General features: G+C 46.6%; 2 protein-coding genes across 2 annotated transcripts in view; both read right to left on the bottom strand.

Annotated features, from left to right (window-relative positions):
* LOC141270660 (uncharacterized) overlaps positions 1 to 22,053 on the bottom strand; it is a 741,199-nt gene that overhangs the window by 516,269 nt on the left and 202,877 nt on the right. The window lies entirely within an intron of this gene.
* On the bottom strand, positions 6,364 to 21,648 carry LOC141270629 (uncharacterized). Its single transcript, XM_073680704.1, has 6 exons — positions 21,466 to 21,648; positions 21,157 to 21,336; positions 20,950 to 21,073; positions 20,779 to 20,873; positions 20,490 to 20,580; positions 6,364 to 8,238 (listed from the first exon to the last, which is right to left on the bottom strand). The coding sequence occupies exons 1-6, from the start codon at positions 21,646 to 21,648 to the stop codon at positions 6,626 to 6,628; spliced, it is 2,286 nt and encodes a 761-aa protein (XP_073536805.1). The 3' UTR covers positions 6,364 to 6,625.

Below are 22,053 nucleotides of genomic sequence, written 5' to 3'. Positions count from 1 at the left end.
TCATTCTCAGGGGGACGGAGGGGGCGCAGTGTGCGATATGTGTCTGTTCTATCCGAACCGCCGGCTCCGAATCTACATCACCGGAAACGGAGGAAAATACCGCAGCACCAATCCCCCGAAATCACCTCAGCAACGGAGGGTTAATGTCCCCTGCATACATGAGCACATCCAGTGTTATATTACTGTACATATACACATGGCAGAACTGGGGGAAGGGGACACTATCTCCAGGAATGGAGGGGTTAATGCCCCCAGTATAGATGAGCACATTCAGCGTTATATTACTGTACATATACACATGGCAGAACTGGGGGCAGGGGGCACTATCTCCGGGAATGGAGGGGTTAATGGCCCCTGCACCCAGTAATGGGGAATCTCCACATACCTCCACCAGCAGAGCCGCCACCACATACGGTACAGACCAAAAGTTTGGACACACCTTCTCATTTAAAGATTTTTTGTATTTTCATAATTATGAAAATTGTACATTCACACTGAAGGCATCAAAACTATGAATTAACACATGTGGAATTATATACTTAACAAAAAAGTGTGAAACAACTGAAAATATGTCTTATATTCTAGGTTCTTCAAAGTAGCCACCTTTTGCTTTGATGACTGCTTTGCACACTCTTGGCATTCTCTTGATGAGCTTCAAGAGGTAGTCACCGGAAATGGTCTACCAACAATCTTGAAGGAGTTCCCAGAGATGCTTAGGACTTGTTGGCCCTTTTGCCTTCACTCTGTGGTCCAGCTTACCCCAAACCATCTCGATTGGGTTCAGGTCTGGTGACTGTGGAGGCCAGGTCATCTGGCGTAGCACCCCATCACTCTCTTTCTTGGTCAAATAGCCTTTACACAGCCTAGAGGTGTGTTTGGGGTCATTGTCCTGTTGAAAAATAAATGATGGTCCAACTAAACGCAAACCGGATGGAATAGCATGCCGCTGCAAGATGCTCTGGTAGCCATGCTCGTTCAGTATGCTTTCAATTTTGAATAAATCCCCAACAGTGTCACCAGCAAAGCACCCCCACACCATCACACCTCCTCCGCCATGCTTCACGGTGGGAACCAGGCATGTAGAGTCCATTCGTTCAACTTTTCTGTGTCGCACAAAGACATGGTGGTTGGAACCAAAGATCTCAAATTTGGACTCATCAGACCAAAGCACAGATTTCCACTGGTCTAATGTCCATTCCTTGTGCTCTTTAGCTCAAACAACTCTCTTCTGCTTGTTGCCTGTCCTTAGCAGTGGTTTCCTAGCAGCTATTTTACCATGAAGGCCTGCTGCACAAAGTCTCCTCCTAACAGTTGTTGTAGAGATGTGTCTGCTGCTAGAACTCTGTGTGGCATTGACCTGGTCTCTAATCTGAGCTGCTGTTAACCTGCGAATTCAGAGGCTGGTGACTCGGATAAACTTATCCTCAGAAGCAGAGGTGACTATTGGTCTTCCTTTCCTGGGGAGGTCCTCATGTGAGCAAGTTTCTTTGCAGCGCTTGATGGTTTTTGCAACTGCACTTGGGGACACTTTCAAAGTTTGCCCAATTTTTCGGACTGACTGACCTTCATTTGTTAAAGTAATGATGGCCACTTGTTTTTCTTTACTTAGCTGCTTTTTTCTTGCCATAATACAAATTCTAACAGTCTATTCAGTAGGACTATCAGCTGTGTATCCACCAGACTTCTGCACAACACACCCGATGGTCCCAACCCCATTTATAAGGCAAGAAATCCCACTTATTAAACCTGACAGGGCACACCTGTGAAGTGAAAACCATTTCCGGTGACTACCTCTTGAAGCTCATCAAGAGAATACCATGAGTGTGCAAAGCAGTCATCAAAGCAAAAGGTGGCTACTTTGAAGAACCTAGAATATAAGACATATATTCAGTTGTTTCACACTTTTTTGTTAAGTATATAATTCCACATGTGTTAATTCATAGTTTTGATGCCTTCAGTGTGAATGTACAATTTTCATAGTCATGAAAATACAGAAAAATCTTTAAATGAGGTGTGTCCAAACTTTTGGTCTGTACTGTATATGGCTGTTCTGTGCGCACAGGACCTGTGATGAGGTCACAGGAGGGGAGGAGTCAGGGGTCACATGATCAGGGGCCTCAGTGGATGCAGGACTCTGCTGTGCTGGTTGTCATGGTGCTGGATGAGGTGAAGTTTATGTGTGGGGTCAGGAGGGGTTTACAGTGTGGATGTAGCGGAGCCGCGTGTGTACGAGGTGTACGGAGCGGAGCCGCGTGTGTACGAGGTGTACGGAGCAGAGCCGTGTGTGTACGAGATGTAGGGAGCGGAGCCGCGTGTGTAAAAGCTGTACGGAGCGGACCCTCGTGTGTACGAGGTGTACAGAGCGGAGCCGCGTGTGTACGAGGTGTACGGAGCGGAGCCGCGTGTGTACGAGGTGTACGGAGCAGAGCCGCGTGTGTACGAGGTGTAGGGAGCGGAGCCGCGTGTGTAAAAGCTGTACGGAGCGGACCCTCGTGTGTACGAGGTGTACGGAGCGGAGCCGCGTGTGTGCGAGGTGTACGGAGCGGAGCCGCGTGTGTGCGAGGTGTACGGAGCGGAGCCGCGTGTGTAAAAGCTGTACGGAGCGGAGCCGCGTGTGTACGAGGTGTACGGAGCGGACCCTCGTGTGTACGAGGTGTACGGAGCGGAGCCGCGTGTGTACAAGCTGTACGGAGCGGAGCCGCGTGTGTACGAGGTGTACGGAGTGGAGCCTCGTGTGTACGAGGTGTACGGAGCGGAGCCGCGTGTGTACAAGCTGTACAGAGCGGAGCCGCGTGTGTACGAGGTGTGCGGAGCCGCGTGTGTACGGAGCGGAGCCGCGTGTACGAGATGTACGGAGCGGAGCCGCGCGTGTACGAGATGTACGGAGCGGAGCCGCGCGTGTACGAGGGGTACGGAGCGGAGCCGCGCGTGTGCGAGGGGTACGGAGCGGAGCGTGTGCAAGGTGTACGGAGCGGAGCAGCATGTGAGGTGTACGGAGCTGAGCTGAGTGTGTACGAGGTGTACGGAACAGAGCCGCGTGTGATGTGTACGGAGCGGAGCCGCGTGTGTATGAGGTGTACGGAGCAGAGCCGCGTGTGTATGAGGTGTACGGAGCAGAGCCGCGTGTGTATGAGGTGTACGGAGCAGAGCCGCGTGTGTATGAGGTGTACGGAGCAGAGCCGCGTGTGTACTAGGTGTACGGAGCGGAGCCGCGTGTGTACGAGATATACGGAGCAGAGCCGCATGTGTACGAGGTGTACGGAGCAGAGCAGCGTGTGTATGAGGTGTACGGAGCAGAGCCGCGTGTGTATGAGGTGTACGGAGCAGAGCCGCGTGTGTACGAGATATACGGAGCAGAGCCGCATGTGTACAAGGTGTACGGAGCAGAGCCGCGTGTGTATGAGGTGTACGGATCAGAGCCGCGTATGTATGAGGTGTACGGAGTGGAGCCGCGTGTGTACGAGATGTACGGAGTGGAGCCGTGTGTGTACGAGGTGTACGGAGCGGAGCCGTGTGTGTACGAGGTGTACGGAGCGGAGCCGTGTGTGTACGAGGTGTATGATGTGTACGGAGCGGAGCCGTGTGTGTACGAGGTGTATGATGTGTACGTGTAACGCTAGCCACCGTTTCCAGACAAGCCGTGAGGCGAATTTGTCAAAGTTTAAGGGTCATATACCAAGAGAGCACGTTATATGCAAAGGGCAAAGACAAAGTCATGTCACGGTCTGAAGTCAGAATACCTGGAGAAAAGCGGATCAGAGCAGAGGGGTTGAGCAAGTGGATAGTCAGAACCAGCGCTACGCCTCCCCCTGTGTGCTGCTGTCCTCGCTCTGCATGTCACCTTGCCAGGTTGGGTCAGTGACTTCGTCTTCCACCTTGTCTTCCACTTCCACACTCTGGTCCTCCTCCTGACTTTCCGGCAATTGTGTCTCATCATCATCATCATCATCATCATCCAACTCTTGCGAAAAATAAAGGGAACACTCAAATAACACATCCTAGATCTGAATGAATGAAATAGTCTCATTGAATACTTTGTTCTGTACAAAGTTGAATATGCTGACAACAAAATCACACAAAAATCATCAATAGAAATCAAATTTATTAACCAATGGAGGCTTGGAATTGGAGTCACCCCTAAAATTAAAGTGGAAAAACACACTACAGGCTGATCCAACTTTGATGTAATGTCCTTAAAACAAGTCAAAGTGAGGCTCAATATTGTGTGTGGCCTCCACGTGCCTGTATGACCTCCCTACGACGCCTGGCCATGCTCCTGATGAGGTTGCGGGTGGTCTCCTGTGGGATCTCGTCCCAGACCTGGACTAAAGCATCCGCCAACTCCTGGACAGTCTGTGGTGCAATGTGACGTTGGTGGATGGAGCGAGACATGATGTCCCAGATGTGCCAGAATCGGATTCAGGTCTGGTGAAAGGGCGGGCCAGTCCATAGCTTCAATGTCTTTATCTTGCCACATGAGGTCTGGCATTGTCCTGCGTTAGGAGGAACCCTGGGCCAACCGCACTGGCATATGGTCTCACAAGGGGTCTGAGGATCTCATCTCGGTACCTAATGGCAGTCAGGCTACCTCTGGTGAGCACATGGAGGGCCGTGCAGCCCTCCAAAGAAATGTCACCCCACACCATTACTGACCCACTGCCAAACCGGTCATGCTGAAGGATGTTGCAGGCGGCAGATCGCTCTCCACGCCGTCTCCGGACTCTGTCACGTGCTCAGTGTGAACCTGCTTTCATCTGTGAAGAGCACAGGGCGCCAGTGGCGACTTTGCCAATCCTGGTGTTCTGTGGCAAATGCCAAGTGTCCTGCACGATGTTGGGCTGTGAGCACAACCCCCATCTGTGGACGTTGGGCCCTCATACCACCCTTATGGAGTCGGTTTCTAACAGTTGGAGCAGACACATGCACATTTATGGCCTGCTTCCAGCCTCTGGACACTACGCTGACAGACACACCAAACATACTTGCCACCGCTCGCATTGATGTGCCATCCTGGATGAGCTGCACTACCTGAGCAACTTCTGTGGGTTGTAGAGTCCGTCTCATGCTACCACGAGTGTGAAAGCACAACCAACATTCAAAAGTGACCAAAACATCAGCCAGAAAGCATTGGTACTGAGATGTGGTCTGTGGACCCCACCTGCAGAACCACTCCTTTATTGAGGGTGTCTTGATAATTGTCAATAATTTCCATCTATTGTCTATTCCATTTGCACAACAGCATGTGAAATTGATTGTCAATCAGTGTTGCTTCCTAAGTGGACAGTTTGATTTGACAGAAGTTTGATTTACTTGGAGTTATATCCTGTTGTTTAAGTGTTCCCTTTATTTTTTTGAGCAGTGTATATATGTTGTGGAATACCTATACTAACTATAAAGAAGGAAATCTCTCCCTAACACAGCAGCACCTCTCCCTACTCTGCCTGTTTCCGGGGTAGACTGTGACGAGCATAGCGGCGCCTGGTCTTATGGAGACCTGATGATGCTGTGCGGCCAGCCAATCACTGTAATGCCCACAACACACTCTAAAGAGCGCCAAACATGCAGGGACGGGACCCAAATTCCCGCCCGAGCAACCCGGAAATACTCGCCGAGGGCCGTGATGCTCGGGCGAGTACCGAGCAGTGGAGAGTACGTTCTCTCATCACTGTTCAGCACAGACACCGGCAGATTTGAGACTGCTGCTTCCATACAGCGGCGCCTCCACTCTCTATTTACAATGACAGCAGGTACTACTACCACCATCAGCCGGCGCCTATGACCCGCGGTAAGGTTTTCACCGCGGCTCACTGTCACAGCTGTGATACCAAACCCGAGTCCGAAAAGTAACACGGACTTCCAGAGGAAGTCCGTGTTCGGGGTCCGTGACCGAACAGTAGGTGTCCAGTACAGACGCCGAACTTTACTGTTCGGGTTCGCCCAACACTAGTCATCATGAATAATGTAACAGGTTTACTTTAAAATTGAGTTATACTGCATATATAAATGTGAAACAGCCATCAGTGTTTTTCATCCCAGAAAAACTGCTGAAAATTCTTACCAAAACTCTGATGACAGAGATCAAAAGCACTGATGAAACTCGTACCAATTTTTTGCATACAAGAAAAATCACTGACATCTTAATTAAAAATGGAGGAAGTAAACAGAGATTCAATTTGTTGCCACATTTGCGAGAAGATATCCAGCCTGCATGGGCCAATATTCCTCCATTTCAAATTTTTCTGACACGAAATTGCTGCACTTAGAAAGGCCATAGGAGGTCCAACGTACTAATAGACAGGTGTCTCTAATAAACTCCCCAATCAGTTTATAGGTGCTTTATTTCCATTGTTTATTGGTAATTGCTTACATTTATTAATCAATTAGTGCTTAAAATTATTTTCCATTTCTCTTGTGAATTTACATTGACTGTAACTTGTACAATTTGCCTAATAAATGATTTCAAAGAAAGTCTCTACCTACCCGTGTGATTTCTCTGAGTAAAAAAAAAATGAAAATGTAAGAAAATTTTCCCCACAATCTAAAAATGAAAATTACTTCTCCCCGTGTGACTTCTCCAATGTGTAACTAGATGTGATGTGTTTGTAAAACATTTCCCACATTCTGATCAGAAAAATGGCTTCTCCCCTGTGTGACTTCTCAGATGTCTAGTAAGATTTGTTTTTTGTCCAAAACATTTTCCACATACTGAACATGAAAATGATTTCTCTCCTGTGTGAATTCTCAGATGTCTAGCAAGATTTCTTTTATCATTAAAACATTTTCCACATTCCGGACATATAAATGGCTTCTCCCCTGTGTGACTTCCGCGATGTCTAACAAGATGTGATTTCTCTGTAAAATATTTTCCATATTCTAAACATAAAAACGGCATCTCCCCTGTGTGACTTCTGTGATGTTTAAGAAGTTGTGATTTCCATGTAAAACATTTCCCACATTCTGAACATGAATATGGCTTCTCTCCTGTGTGAATTCTCTGATGCTTGGCAAGACCTGATTCATCTGAAAAGCTTTTTACACATTCTGAGCATGAAAATGGCTTTTCCCCTGTGTGAATTCTCTGATGTTTAGTAAGAGCAAATTTCGTTCTACAACATTTCCCACATTCTGAACATGAAAATGGCTTCTCCCCTGTGTGAATTGTCTGATGCTGAGTAAGACATGATTTGCTTGAAAGACTTTTTACACATTCTGAACATGAAAATTGCTCCTCCCCTGTGTGAATTTTCTGATGCTGAGTAAGAGATGATTTTTTTGAAAAACTTTTTACACATTCTGAACATGAAAATGGCTTCTCCCCTGTGTGAATTTTCTGATGTGCAAAAAGATTTGTTTTCCAATTAAAACATTTCCCACATTCTGAACATGAAAATGGCTTCTCCCCTGTGTGAATTTTCTGATGCTGAGCAAGAGTTGATTTGTCTGAAAAACTTTTTACACATTCTGAGCATGAAAATGGCTTCTCCCCTTTGTGAATTCTCTGATGTCTAATAAGAGCAGATTTCGTTCTACAACATTTCCCACATTCTGAACATGAAAATGGCTTCTCCCCTGTGTGAATTTTCAGATGTAAAGCAAGGTTTCTTTTCTGATTAAAATATTTCCCACATTCTGAACATGAAAATGGCTTCTCCCCTGTGTGAATTTTCAAATGTGTAGCAAGATTTGTTTTCTGATTAAAACATTTCCCACATTCTGAACATGAAAATGGCTTCTCCCCTGTGTGAATTCTCTGATGATTAGTAAGAGCAGATTTCGTTACACAACATTTCCCACATTCTGAGCATGAAAATGGCTTCTCCCCTGTGTGAATTTTCTGATGCTGAGCAAGAGTTGATTTGTCTGAAAAACATTTCCCACATTCTGAGCATGAAAATGGCTTCTCCACTGTGTGAATTATCTGATGCTTGGTAAGAGCAGATTTTGTTCTACAACATTTCCCACATTCTGAACATGAAAATGGCTTCTTCACTGTGTGAATTTTCAGATGTGCAGCAAGATTTGTTTTCTGATTAAAACATTTCCCACATTCTGAACATGAAAATGGCTTCTTTCTTGCATGTGCTCTTTGATGTTCACCATCCCTTTTGTTACATTTATTTTTCTTAAGAAGGACTGGAGGTATGTCTGGTATAATGGGATGCTCTTCAAAGGTATCAGGTGTGATACTAGGATCATTTGCATTAAAATCTGAAAATTTCAGGTATTTCTCTGAGAAATCTGCCAAAAAAAATTAAATGTATATTTAGTTTTCAATAGACATTGAATCTTTACTAAAAATTTATCTTGGCTTGCTCCAGAACAGCTTCCTGCCTCATCCCATGCTTAGACATCCAGATGCCCCACTTCTCTGCGTGACCTAGATTATTTTTTAGCTTCATAGACTGTAAAATGCCAGTCAGCGACTAATTCCTGTATCCTAGAGAGTCCCTGCATGCCTGACTTCCAGGCATTCCATGGATCCAGTGTCTGTTTTGGCAAGCACCGGCGTTTCACAGTTTGCACCACCTTGCTGGTCAGAATAACTGACCAATATCATTGAAGGGCTGTTGCCTTTCAAATAAAATATGTTCATTGCTGCATTTGGCTTAAAAAAAAAGTAACTACGATGGACTCACTTTCCTGGGATTCACTGGTGAGTCTCTGCCACTGCGCCTGATGTCAGTGCTGGAGCTAATGCCAGAAGTCATATTGACAGCATGGCAAACAGTCAGCTTACTGATTGGTTGCAGTGCTGTTGACATGATGTCAGCCTGGCAGGCAATGCTAAACCTCGGGAGCAGTGGCGGACACATAACACAATATGCCAGACTGACCACACTCCTCAATATTGAAATTGTAACACCCAGAAGGAAAAGTTGCGGAATTATAGTAATTACAGGATCGGAAACCATGCTAGTAATTTGGAAATGATGAAATATGGAAACAAAAATTTTAAAACATAAATATCTCCTTATTTTCATTTTTGAGTATGAGTGGCTTGTGTAAAAATACACTTACATGCTTTGTTTGCTATCAATGAGGTTATTAATGGTTGACTGAGGAACGTTCTGCCACACTGAATGCACTTGGGCAAGAAAATCCTCAAGATCTGCTGCTGGCAGCTCCCTTTGCAATTGCCATCCAATGATGCCTCAGATGTGCTCAATGGCAGAGAAATACAGAGACGATGCAGGACATGGAAGCACGTTTAGGCCACGCAGGAGGCTCACAGTTCCATGAGCAATATGCAGACTGAGGTTGTTGTGTGTGTAAAAAACAGCTCTTGTGATACTTTGGAGGACTGGGCATACCTGTCACGCCAGGTGTGGGAAAGACTTAGTGCAACACAGAGGGAAGAGGGATAGGGAGCCCAGACACTAAGGAAAGGGGGAGTGAAGATCTCCTAGTCTGGTGTAGTGTCACCCTATCTCAACTACTGTCCATATATTGGCTCTTCACCAATCGCCGCACACATGCCTCGCCCTGACTTTCCCTGGCGTATGGCTATGGCTAGGGATGGGAGGAGATGAGCACTAGTTGAACTCCACTAAACTCTATAGACAAGGGTAGACAAACAGGGGGCAATTGCTTAGCTTTAGATGTCTCCAAATGTGCTCATGGCCGCAAGCTCCAGAGAGGACGAAATACTGCTCTTGCTAAAGCCTCACGAGTAGAAATGAATATAGTTGGCACCTCTCTCTCAGACACACCAGGTATTTATACACCCAGGCCAGGGAGCTAATTAACCAGAGGGAGGTAGCCACTACGTCCTAGAGACAGCCTCTCATCTAAGAAGATGTCTGTAGTGCCAAACGTAGAGATCTCTTGCACCCAACTGCAGGGCGACTGTCTGTCACCTCTGATACACCCGTGACAATACCACTGCAACGCCGAGCTATTAGTGTACCTGGAATGAATATTAGAGGGGTCTGGATCCGGTACGTTATGCCCCCCACACCGTAATCATGGGAATAGGACCAGCGTGATGTTCCCTTGTTAAAGCTTCTTCATTGCATGGCCCCTGTAGTCTCCAAACCAATCTCTGTATATCATTGCATTCAAGACCAAAACTGGACTCATCCAGATCTTCAATCTAGCCTCCAATGCCATCTTGTTCTGCACCTTATTAAGCCTGTGGATTAGTGACTTAAAAAAATTCAGAACTTTGTAAAAAATAAAATAAGTGGTTGTGTCATTAACCTTACAGGTTAATCAATACTATGCTGGGGATACCAGATATGCTTACTTTTTAATTTCCTTCATTTTTAAGAATAGGTGTGTAATTTGGAGGGGGTTTCTTATACTCTTAAGAACCTTTTTTTTAACCCCTTCGTGATCTTACGATTTTCCTTTTTTTACTATTTTATTATTTTCTCCCTTTCTTCCCAGAGCTATATATCAATATAGCCGTTTGAGGGCTTGCTTTTTGCGGGAAGAGTTGTACTTTTGAATGAAACTATTGTTTTTAACATATATCATACTGGAAAAAAGGCAAAAAAATTCCAAGTGTGGTGAAATTGCAAAAAAAGTGCAATTCCACAATTGTTTTTAGGGATTCTTATTTATCATGTTCAATAAATGTGTAGCATCGGCGTCTCTGCCTCCTGCCGTTCCCCTCACCAACGCGGCCCAGGTCCGGCGTCCTCCTGCTCCACAGCTGTTGTGGCACGCACCGCGTGCAGCTTCCCGGGCACTGTACTTAAGGCGCGCTCCCTCCCTCTTAAAGGGGCCGCGCGCGGCGTTCTATAGAGTCCGCGGCCAAAGGCCGGAGGACTTCCCCTATATAAGGCACCTCCTCCAATATGCCTGTGCAAGGTTGTTGTTCCGTGTGCTAACACTTGCTCCAGCCCTCAGGTCCCGCTGCCTGTCAGTCCTGCCTGCCAGTCTGTCTGTCAGTCCAGCCCGCCAGCCTGTCTAACAGTTCTGTCCTCCAGTCTGTCTACAGTTGTGCCCGCCAGCCAGCCTACCTGGAGCACCTGCCTGTAACCTGCCGTGCCCGCCAGTCTACCTACCTGGAGCACCTGCCTGTTACCTGTCGTGCCCGCCTGCTTCCTACCAGGAGCACCCGTTTGGCTATCTGCCGAACCAGCCTGCTTATCCACCGGAACCACCCGTCAGCCTTCCTGCCGTGCTCATCCGCTGTACCGGTCAGTTCCTGTCATCTGACCCGTGGGAGTCACCTGCTCTCACACAAGGTCGGTCCCAGAGTGGCACCTGGTCCGCCTGCTCGGTCCCTCCCTGGTTCACGGAGTCGATTAAGCCGCCGTATGACCTTGGTCAGGCCGAGTAGGCACTTAGTCACGCCCCTCTGGTCCCTCCTTGCACCGTAGCACAGAGGTTCCACCACCCGGACCCGAAACCAGCTATGGAACCCGGTGGCCCCCAGGCTCCTTCACTCTCTGACCTGTACCAGGAGGTCTCACGTCAGAGATCCCAACAGGAGACTATGCTCTCCTATCTGCAGACTGTCAACTCCCACCTGGACACGCTGTCCACCCAGTCTGTGTCCGTCTCTAGCCGAGCGGCACCCGCTCCGGCGGCACCTCAACCTACTGGCGCTATGGCACCCGGCTCTGGACCCCGGCTCTCCGCACCTCCACGTTTTGGTTGTGACCCCGTCTTATGTCGGGGCTTCTTAAATCAGTGCACGCTGCACTTTGAACTCCTGGCACATCAGTTCCCCTCCGACTGGGCCAAGGTGGCGTTCATCATGTCTCACCTCACCAGGGAGGCGTTGACATGGCTAAACCCTCTGGTGTCCGTTCTTCTGGTTATCCTCGCTGCCTTCCGGAAGGTCTTCGATGAGCCCGGACAAAAATCTTCTACTGCCTCCTCACTTCTCGGTCTCCGGCAAGGGAGTCTCACCGTGGGCCAGTATGCCATACGTTTCCGAACCCTCGCATCTGAGCTTGCCTGTAACAATGAGGCCCTGGTGTCCACCTTCTGGGAGGGTCTTTCCAGACGGATCAAGGATAAGCTAGCCGGTCGTGACATTCCTTTCACCCTGGACGACCTGGTGTCATTAGCTACCCGGATTGACATACGTTTTCTTGAACGTGCTAAGGAGACTACCCGGGAGAGAAGATTTCCTCGTCTCGCTCCTGTATTCCAAAAGCCAGCCTCGCAACCAGCAATTCCCCGGGCATGTTCGCCTGAGCCCATGCAAATTGACCAAACCAAGATGGTCAAGTCTCGCCAGGAGAAGCGCCGAGCCGAGGGGAGTTGCTTCTACTGTGGCAGTAAAGAGCATCTGATCCATTCCTGCCAAGTGAGGCTGGGAAACTCCAGTGTCTAGGACCGCTCGGAGAGGTCGTCCTAGGCAAGAGTAAATCCTCTCCATCCTTGACTTTGTCTGTTTTTATTTCCAGTGGTGAGACCCACTTCTTCGAGATTGCCCATCTGGATTCCGGAGCCGCTAGGAATCTCATTCAACAGGCTGTTGTGGAGCGGTATCAGATTCCTACTGCACGTCTGGCTGAACCGCTGGCGGTTGCCTCCGTGGATGTGAGGCTTCTTCTGGAGACCATCTTGCTCGTCACAGAGAAGATCTCCTTTCATATGCTGTCCGGTCTCTATCAGCCCCTCTTGCTTGGTCTACCCTGGTTACAAAGACATGAGCCCGTCCTGAATTGGAGATCTGGTGAAGCGCTCTATTGGGGTCAGGAATGCCATGAGTCCTGTCTGGTTCCGGTTTGTCCAGCTCGACCGCCGTCTACTCTGGCTAATCTACCTGGTCTGCTGGCACCCTACTGGTCTTATGCGGACGTCTTTGACAAAAAGGAAGCAGAGACACTACCACCTCACAGGCCGTATGATTGCCTCATCTACCTGGTACCTGGTGCTTCTCCTCCCCGCGAGAGTATCTACCCCTTGTCGCTGGCTGAGACCCGGGCCATGTCTGAGTACATAGAGGAGAATCTTGCTAGGGGACTTATCCAGAAATCCACCTCTCCAGCTGGAGTAGGATTCTTCTTAGTCAAGAAGAAAGACGGCTCTCTACGTCCCTGTATCGATTACAGGGGCCTTAACCAGATTACCATCAAAAATAAGTACCGCCTGCCTCTCATCTGGGAGCTGTTCGATAGCCTTAAAGGCGCGAAGATCTTCACCAAGTTCAATCTTCGTGGAGCGTACAATTTAGTCCGGATCCGCCAGGGAGACGAGTGGAAGACGGCATTCAACACCCAGGACGGTCACTACGAATACCTCGTCATGCCCTTTGGTCTCTGTAATGTCCAGCTGTCTTCCAGGAGCTGGTTAACGACATCTTCCGTGATCTTCTGTATTCTTGCGTAGTGTTGTGCCTGGACGATATCTTGGTCTTCTCTCCGGATCTGCCCTCACACCGGAGGGATGTTCGTCAGGTTCTGCTTAGGCTCTGGCAAAATCGCCTATAAACTAAATTTGAGAAATGCCTCTTTGAGAAGACCTCTCTACCGTTCCTGGCCTATATTATCTCCGAGACTGGTCTGCGGATGGATCCCGAGAAGGTCACTGCTGTCTTAAAGTGGCCCCGACCGGAGGGGTTGAAGGTGATTCAGCGATTCCTGGGCTTCGCAAATTATTACCGCCTCTTCATTCCTCATTTCTCCTCTCAGACTGCTCCCATCTCCGTGCTCACCCGTAAAGGAGCAAATCCCAGGGAATGGACTTCCGAAGCAGAGGAGGCCTTCGTCTCCCTAAAACTAGCCTTCTCCTCCGCGCCCGTGCTACACCATCCGGATTGCAACAAGCAGTACTTCCTGGAGGTTGATGCATCCTCTTCCGGAGCGGTGCTCACCCAGAAATCCTTGTCTGGGAGAATGGTAACCTGCGGCTTCTTCTCCAAGCTCTCCTCCTCGTCCGAGCGCAACTACTCCATAGGAGATCGTGAGCAGCTGGCCATCAAATTAGCGCTGGAGGAGTGGCACTACTTGCTGGAGGGGGCTCTGCACCCGGTGGTCATCTTCACTGACCACAAAAACCTCGCTTATTTACAAAACGCCCAAAGACTAAATCCACTCCAGGCAAGGTGGTCTCTATTCTTTGCCCGATTCTGCTTCACTCTGCATTACCGCCCAGTGGACAAGAACATTAAGGCTGACGCTCTATCCCGCTCATTCCTGTCTTCCGACCAAGAGGAGGAGCCTCTCCATATCATTGACCCCTCAAAAGTAATGACTGTGGCTCCGTTTGACCTGTCTCATCTTCCACCCGGTAAGACCTTTGTAGCGGTTCCAAATCGTAAGAAGGTTCTACTCTGGGGCCATTCATCCAAACTAGCCGGCCATGCTGGCCAGAGGAAGACCTTTCTGCTCATCGCCCGACATTACTAGTGGCCTTCACTGCGCAAGGATGTTGCGGACTTCATCGCGGCTTGTTCCTCCTGTGCCCGTAACAAGGTTCCCAGGCATCTTCCATCTGGCTGTCTCCTTCCTCTTCCCGTGCCTTCCGCTCCGTGGCAACACATTGCAATGGACTTCATTACGGATCTCCCTGTTTCTACCGGTTGTACTGTCATTTGGGTGGTCGCTGACCGCTTTTCTAAAATGGCCCACTTCATCCCTTCGCCTGGTCTTCCATCTGCATCTGTGCTGGCTATGGATTTCATCCATCACATCTTTCGTCTTCACGGCCTACCCCTCCACATTGTGTCTGATCGAGGGGTCCAGTTCACTTTGCGCTTCTAGAGAGCTACGTGTAAGCTGCTGGATGTCTCCTTGGATTTCTCCTCTGCTTATCATCCTCAGTCCAATGGTCAAGTGGAACGTATCAACCAGGTCCTTATCAGCTTTCTTCGGCACTTTGTCAACGCTCACCAGAATGATTGGGTTGAGCTCCTGCCCTGGGCTGAGTTCTCCTATAACAACCATGAGAACAAGTCTTCTTCTAAATCCCCGTTCTTTGTGGTCTACGGTCAAAACCCCCATATTCCGTTTCCCGTCTCCTCTTCAGTGGAAAATCCTGCTGCGGAGTCTCTGGTCAGCAAATTTTCAGCTATTTGGGAAGACACTAGATACGCACTTCTTCAGTCCTACGAGCGGATGAAGAGACATGCTGATAAGAGACGTCTGGATCCGCCTCAATTCCGTCCTGGAGACAAGGTCTGGCTTTCCTCCAAATATGTTCGTCTCAAGATACCTTCCTATAAGTTGGTTCGAGGTTCTGAACCAAATCAATCCCGTGGCTTACAAGCTGAAACTCCCGGTCACCTTAAGGATTCCCAACTCCTTTCATGTATCCCTCCTCAAACATGTTGTCCTTAATTCTTTCTCTGACGATCCAGGTACCGCTCCAGCTCCAGTCTCTGCTGAGGACGTCTTTGAGGTAAAAAACATTTTGGCCACCAAGAGGGTAAGAGGAAATACTTTCTTTCTTGTGGATTGGAAGGGGTTTGGACATGAGGAGAGGTCTTGGGAACCCAGGGAGAACATTCATGCCCCTCATCTTCTAAAAATAATTTCTTGCGGGCCTAAAGAAGAGGGGGCGTAAAGGAGGGGGTACTGTAGCATCGGCGTCTCTGCCTCCTGCCGTTCCCCTCACCGCCGTGGTCCAGGCCCGGCGTCTTCCCGCTCCCCTGCTGCTGTGGCGCACACCGCGCGCAGCTTCCCGGGCACTGGGCTTAGGGCGCACGCTCCCTCCCTCTTAAAGGGGCCGCGCGCGCCGTCCTATAGAGTCCCCGGCCAATGGCCGGAGGACTTCCCCTATATAAGGCACCAATATGGAGGTGCCTGTGCAAGGTTGTTGTTCCGTGTGCTAACACTTGCTCCAGCCCTCAGGTCCCGCTGCCTATCAGTCCAGCCCGCCAGCCTATCTAACAGTTCTGTCCTCCAGTCTGTCTACAGTTGTGTCCTCCAGCCTGCTTACCTGGAGCACCTGCCTGTAATCTGACGTGCCCACCAGCCAGCCTACCTGGAGCACCTGCCTGTAACCTGCCGTGCCCGCCAGTCTACCTACCTGGAGCACCTGCCTGTTACCTGCCGTACCCGCCTGCTTGCCTACCCGGAGCACCCGTCTGGCTATCTGCCGAACCAGCCTGCTTATCCACCCGGACCACCCGTCAGCCTTCCTGCCGTGCTCATCCGCTGTACCGGTCAGTTCCTGCCATCTGACCCGTGGGAGTCACTGGCTCTCACACAAGGTCAGTTCCAGAGTGGCACCTGGTCCACCTGCTCGGTCCCTCCCTGGTTCACAGAGTCGACTAAGCCGCCGTGTGACCTTGGTCAGGCCGAGTAGGCACTTAGTCACGCCCCTCTGGTCCCTCCTTGCACCGTAGCACAGAGCTTCCACCACCCGGACTCGAAACAAAATGCTAAAATTGACTGGGCAAAATGATTCCCCAGGTCAGTACGAGTACGCATATATAAAAAATTTATAGGTTCTTTTGTATTTAAGTGGTAAAAATAAACCGAAATTTGTAAGAAAAAAATTTGCTAATGTCGCCATTTTCTGAGACCCATAGCGTTTCCATTTTTTTTAATCTGGATGATGGCTTATATTTTGCACCCTGAGCTGACGCTTTTATTGATACCATTTTGGGTAAGATATGATGTTTTGATTGACTGTTATTGCAGTGTTGCAGAGGCCAAAAAATGTAATTCAGGGGTTTTTATTTTTTGCTCTCGTTACGTTATTTACCGATTGAATTAATTTCTTTTATATTTTGATATACTGCACATTTTTGAACACAGCGATACCAAACACGTGTATTCTTTTTTTTTCGCAGGGGTGATTTGAATTTGTTTTTTTTATGTTTTATATGTTTTTACTGGCTTCATTAGTCCCTTTAGGAGACTTGAAGCTGTTATCAGCTGATATCCTGTCCTACACATAGCATGGCTTCAGAACTACTATGTATAGCAGAAATCACGATCTCCTAAGAACGTCGGCCATGGGATGGATCTCTGTTCCACCAGCGGCTGATAGAGGCACATGACAGGTGATCAGATCAGCTGTCATGTGCGGGAAAAGATGTGTGCTCAGTGTCGGAGCCTGCATCAAAGGCAGGGACACAACTTTTGACGGACCTATACGTCTAAAGTTGTGAAGGGATGAAACTAATTTTTGTTGACTTTTTCCCCCTGAGAAAGCTGGTTTTTTTTGCAGCAATACGCTTGGAATCTTTCCCCATTCATCCCTCTAGCTGGCACTACGAGGCCTATAATATGTACCCTCCATTGATGGCCTCTTAATGCAGTCCCTATAACAAACTTAATTTGTGCAATCCTTTACTCCACATACTCCAACGGTCATATATTATTTATTATACAGTGGTGTGAAAAAGTGTTTGCCCCCTGGCTGATTTCTTATTTTTTTGCATGTTTGTCACACTTAAATGTTTCAGATCACAAAACAAATTTAAATATTAGAGAAAGATGACACAAGTAAACACAAAATGCAGTTTCCAAATGAAGGTCTTCATTATTAAGGGAAAAAGAAATCGAAACATACAGGGCCATGTGTGAAAAAGTGATTTGCCCCCCTTAAAACACAAAAATTAACTATGGTTTATCACATCTTTAGGAAGCGGAGTTCAATTTCCCTAGCCACACACAGGCCTGATTACTGCCACACCTTTTCTCAATCAAGAGATCACTTAAATAGGACCTGCATGACAAAGTGAAGTAGACCAAAAGATCCTCAAATCTAGACATTATGATGCGATCCAAAAAAATTCAGGAACAAATGAGAAACAAAGTAATTGAGATCTATACATCTGGAAAAGGTTATAAAGCCATTTCTAAAGCTTTGGGACTCCAGCAAACCACAGAAAGCCATTGTCCACAAATGGAAAAAACATGGAACAGTGTTGAACCTTCCCAGGAGTGGCAAACCGACCAAAATTACCCCACGAGTACAGCGATGACTCATCCAAGAGGTGACAAAAGACTCCACAACAACATCCAAACAACTGCAGGCCTCACTTGCCTCAGGTTGTTTGTGACCTCAAGTCGAAGAGCACTTGGGTTATGTAGCAGGACAATGATTCAAAACACACCAGCAAGTCTACCTCTGAATAGCCTAAATTTTGTTTTTCTAAGACTTCGGAGTGGCCTAGTCCTGACCTGAATCTGACTGTGATGCTGTGGGATGACCTTAAAAAGGAGGTTCATGCTCGGAAACCCACGAATGTATTTGAATTACAACAATTTTGCAAAGATGAGTGGGCCAAAATTCCTCCACTGTATTTGGTTATTTTGGTAGACAACACTTTTAGAGCTTTCTGGTGCTCTTTAGATTTATTATTTATATTTTTTCTTATTTAATTGTGATATTACAATTATATTTCATTTATGTTTTTTATTACGTTACCTATGCATGATTAGGGCTGTTGGAGTTGCTATTTTGACGTTTTCTGAATATTTTGTACTTATTTGGACATTCAATTGGCATTGGTATAGTATACTATGAGGCTGTTATTATATGGATCAACAGTCATGGCTGAAACTTTTGTCACTCTTAAAATTGTTCTAGAAAATTAAGTATTTCTCCCAGAAAATGATTGCAGTTACACATGTTTTGTTATACACATGTTTATTTCCTTTGAGTGTATTGGAAAAACAGAAAAAAAGAGAGGAAAAAAGGCAAATTGGACACAATTTCACTTAAAACCTCAAAAATGGGCCGGACAAAATTGTTGGCATCCGCAACTTAATAAATATTTGGTTGCACACCCTTTGGAATAAATAACTGCAATCAATTGCTTCCTAAAACCTTCAACAAGCTTCTTACACCTCTCAACTGGAATTTTGGACCACTCTCAGTTTGTAAACTGCTACAGGTGTGTCATAGAAGGGTGCCTTCTCCCAACAGCAATTTTTAGATCTCTCCACAGGTGTTCAATGGGATTTAGATCCAGACTCATTGCTGGCCTGTTCAGAACTCTCTATTTCTGGGTGCTTCTTGACTTGAAGTATATTTGGGGTCATTGTCCTGCAGGAAGACCCATGACCTAGGATGCAAATGCAGATTTCTGAGACTGGGCACTACATTGTGACCAAAAATCCTTTGGTAATCTTCAGATTTTATGATGGCTTACTTATAGTCAAGGCACCAAGTGCCAGATGCAGCAAACAGACCAAAAGCATATTTGAACCTCTACCATATTTTACTGTAGGTACAGTATTCTTTTCTTTGTAGACTTTGTTGTTTACCCACAATTTTGGAAAAATGCCAACAATTTTGACCTAGCCCATTTTTGGCATTTTGTGTGAGATGATGCCCAATTTGCCTTTTTTTCTCTGTTATTTTTTTGTGTTGTTCCAATACACACAAAGGAAATAAACGTGTATAACAAAAATGTGTAATTGCCAAAATTTTCTGAAACAAATACTTCATTTTCAGGAACAATATCAAGGGTGCCAACACTTTTGGCCATGACTGTATATCTGACTGCACTTATTTATTTCACCTGGGGATTCATTAGTGCCCATACTGCTATATTGTATGCATTTGCACTTCAATCTTGAGGGATCTAATAGTATCTGTTATTCTATATATTCATCATTATCCTATATCATATCTATGTATTGTAGGGTTTGGTACTCACTCAGCTGCGTTTGAGGTAGGCACTTGAAGTGGTTTCATAAAAATGTTCAGCCAGGTTTATTCAGACTTCATAAACCACTCAGCATAAGCGAACAAAAAGACAACCTTTTCTGGCACAGAGTGAAAATAGAAAATAAACAGTCCATACAATATAGCGGGTTCGCCCGCTCAGGTTAGTGTCCTTCAGCAAAACACATGGGAGGTTTCCACACCTCCAGCCACTGAAAGTGAATGAGACACTTGGTCTCCATTTTATTTACCAAACCACGCCCCTGGGGTGGGGATATGTGAGCAGCCATTCCCACCCATCTCTTATGACTTCAATTTTTCTATATGGTGCTGGATTATCGCTATACACATACTGATTCTGCACATTTTCTGAGTCCTATCTTGAGGTCAAAGATGCCCATCTTATAAGGGGGTTACTTACCTCTTCTGAGCTGCCACCGCACCGAGTCCAAGGTGGGGCTGATTCCTATACGCATTGATGCCAAATCCAAGGCCCTCAAGGGTTTATAACTCATGAGATTATTATTATTATTATTATTATTATTATTAATAACCCTCTCCCAACTCAAGGCCAGGTGCCCCACCAGTCTCCATACTTCCTATTTCAGACAAACCTGTGACCGATTTAGCCAATCACTATCCGCAGCGAAGACTAATCCATTCCTGCTGTGGATGGAGTTAGGCTCCATGACCAAAAGGTCAGAGCAGATTGTACAGAGATTGGAGCTATATTTTTCTTTGTGGAAAAACTGTATTACTTTAGCTTTGGCTTGTGAAATGTTGTATTAGAAAAATATGCTAAATAGTGTGTTCTTTTGATTAAGCACTAAATCTCTCCGTCAGTAAAAATGCCTATCAAAAAGTTCTGACTGAACAAGCCCTAAAAAATGCAAAATATAATTCTACAGAAAGGTTAGTCTGTGGCTTCTCTGCACTCAGTGGTTACTACTCACCTGGGCAGTTATCTGTAGGAATCTCCTCTTTACACCGCTCATCACCCATCACATATGTCTCTGTAGTATTAATATGGGTCAGATCTTTACCCTGAAACAAATATTATAAAAGTCACAGACAAATTGAGAAGTCACATCTATGATCAGCTCTAATCCTGCCATCTCCACCGTTCTCATTACACAAGTATAAAACATATAATACTGGTGGATAAAACAAGACTGAGCACAAGACCTTCACAACCGTCTACACATCATAAGGGAGATCTCATGACACCTTCTCTCCATCTACCTGATGATCCGGAGGAACATTGGGATTTTCTTGTTTACAGTCCTGTGGAAGAAGACAGGGACATCTCTCTGGTGTTGTCCTCTTACTGGATTCAACTGGAGGAAAGGTATTGAATTACATTTTTTGCATACAGATAATTATAGGCCGTGTATATTTAGTCCTGTCTATTACCTGGTGATGTGAAGCGCTGGGGAACCTCCATCATGATGTCCTTGTACAGATCCTTGTGTCCTTCTAAATACTCCCACTCCTCCATGGAGAAATGGACTGTGAACTCCTGACACCTTATAAGAACCTGACACACACAATGATACCGTCATCCCCCTGACCTCATCATAGCGCTACTGTATAATGTCCCAGCATTCCCAGCAGTGTCACCTCTCCAGTCAGCAGCTCAATCATCTTGTAGGTGAGTTCTAGGATCTTCTGGTCATTGATGTCCTCATGTATCAGGGGGTGAGGTGGAGGTCTCGTAATTGGGCTCAGGGGTCTTCCCCATCCCTCAGACACAGGGGCCTGACAGCGCTCACTAGAGGTCTTCTTCACTACTGTGTAATCCTGGTTATGGAGAGACACATTAATAAATCTCACTACAGACATTTCCAGAGTCCTCACCTCTCCAGTTCTGTCCATTTGTTATTCCCATAGATAAGAATGATGTAATGTGATGTCATCAGAATCTCTCACCTCTCCAGTAAGCCGGAAGAGGATCTCTAGGGTGAGGTGTAATATCCTCTCTGCCATCTTTTCCCTGTCCCTATTCATCCTTGATGGGTCAATCAGGAAAATTCTGTTATTCAGAAGATCTCCACTGAGAGGATACGATATTGTAGGGACCTGAATGGGAAGAAGATGACAATGTAACATCATAAAGATCCCATGTAATGATACAATTACTGGAGATAATAAGGGGAAACTTGTGATGAGATGTATCATGTAGATGTTCTCTTCTCTTAAAGACAGTAAGACATTCATGTCATGTTGAGAAGACAGCTTCTCCATTTTCTCAATCACTGTCTGTTGGTCACTTCTTCAGACACTGATTGGCTGCAGGGGTCAGGTTTCTCCAGACCAAGAAGAAAGTACAGAGACTGGAGGGGATTCTAGCAGCATTGGAGCGAGAACGGCAAGAGATGGTTAATGTGAATATTACTATTTTTATAATTTTATAGCATTTTGGATTTTTTTCTTCATCTACTATTAAATCCAACTAATTTTAGACCTCACATAAATCTGAAGCCGCAGTCTGGTTATCAGTGCAGAGAGCGGTGTGAG

This window comes from Phyllobates terribilis, unplaced genomic scaffold (assembly GCF_046119375.1).
Source record: "Phyllobates terribilis strain yellow unplaced genomic scaffold, ASM4611937v1 Scaffold_5__5_contigs__length_657084704, whole genome shotgun sequence".
NCBI lineage: Eukaryota > Metazoa > Chordata > Amphibia > Anura > Dendrobatidae > Phyllobates > Phyllobates terribilis.
Note: the sequence above shows the minus strand (reverse complement) of the source record. Positions and strands in the feature narration are given on the sequence as shown.

What these genes read in the sequence shown, in the direction of transcription:
- LOC141270629 (XM_073680704.1), bottom strand. Translation starts at nt 21,648, where the DNA reads ATGATGTTACATTGTCATCTTCTTCCCATTCAGGTCCCTACAATATCG. An exon ending in TTGAGCTGCTGACTGGAGAG is followed by an intron (nt 21,074 to 21,156) that starts GTGACACTGCTG and finishes TGTGTGTGTCAG; the next exon opens with GTTCTTATAAGGTGTCAGGA. An exon ending in ATGTTCCTCCGGATCATCAG is followed by an intron (nt 20,581 to 20,778) that starts GTAGATGGAGAG and finishes TATTTGTTTCAG; the next exon opens with GGTAAAGATCTGACCCATAT.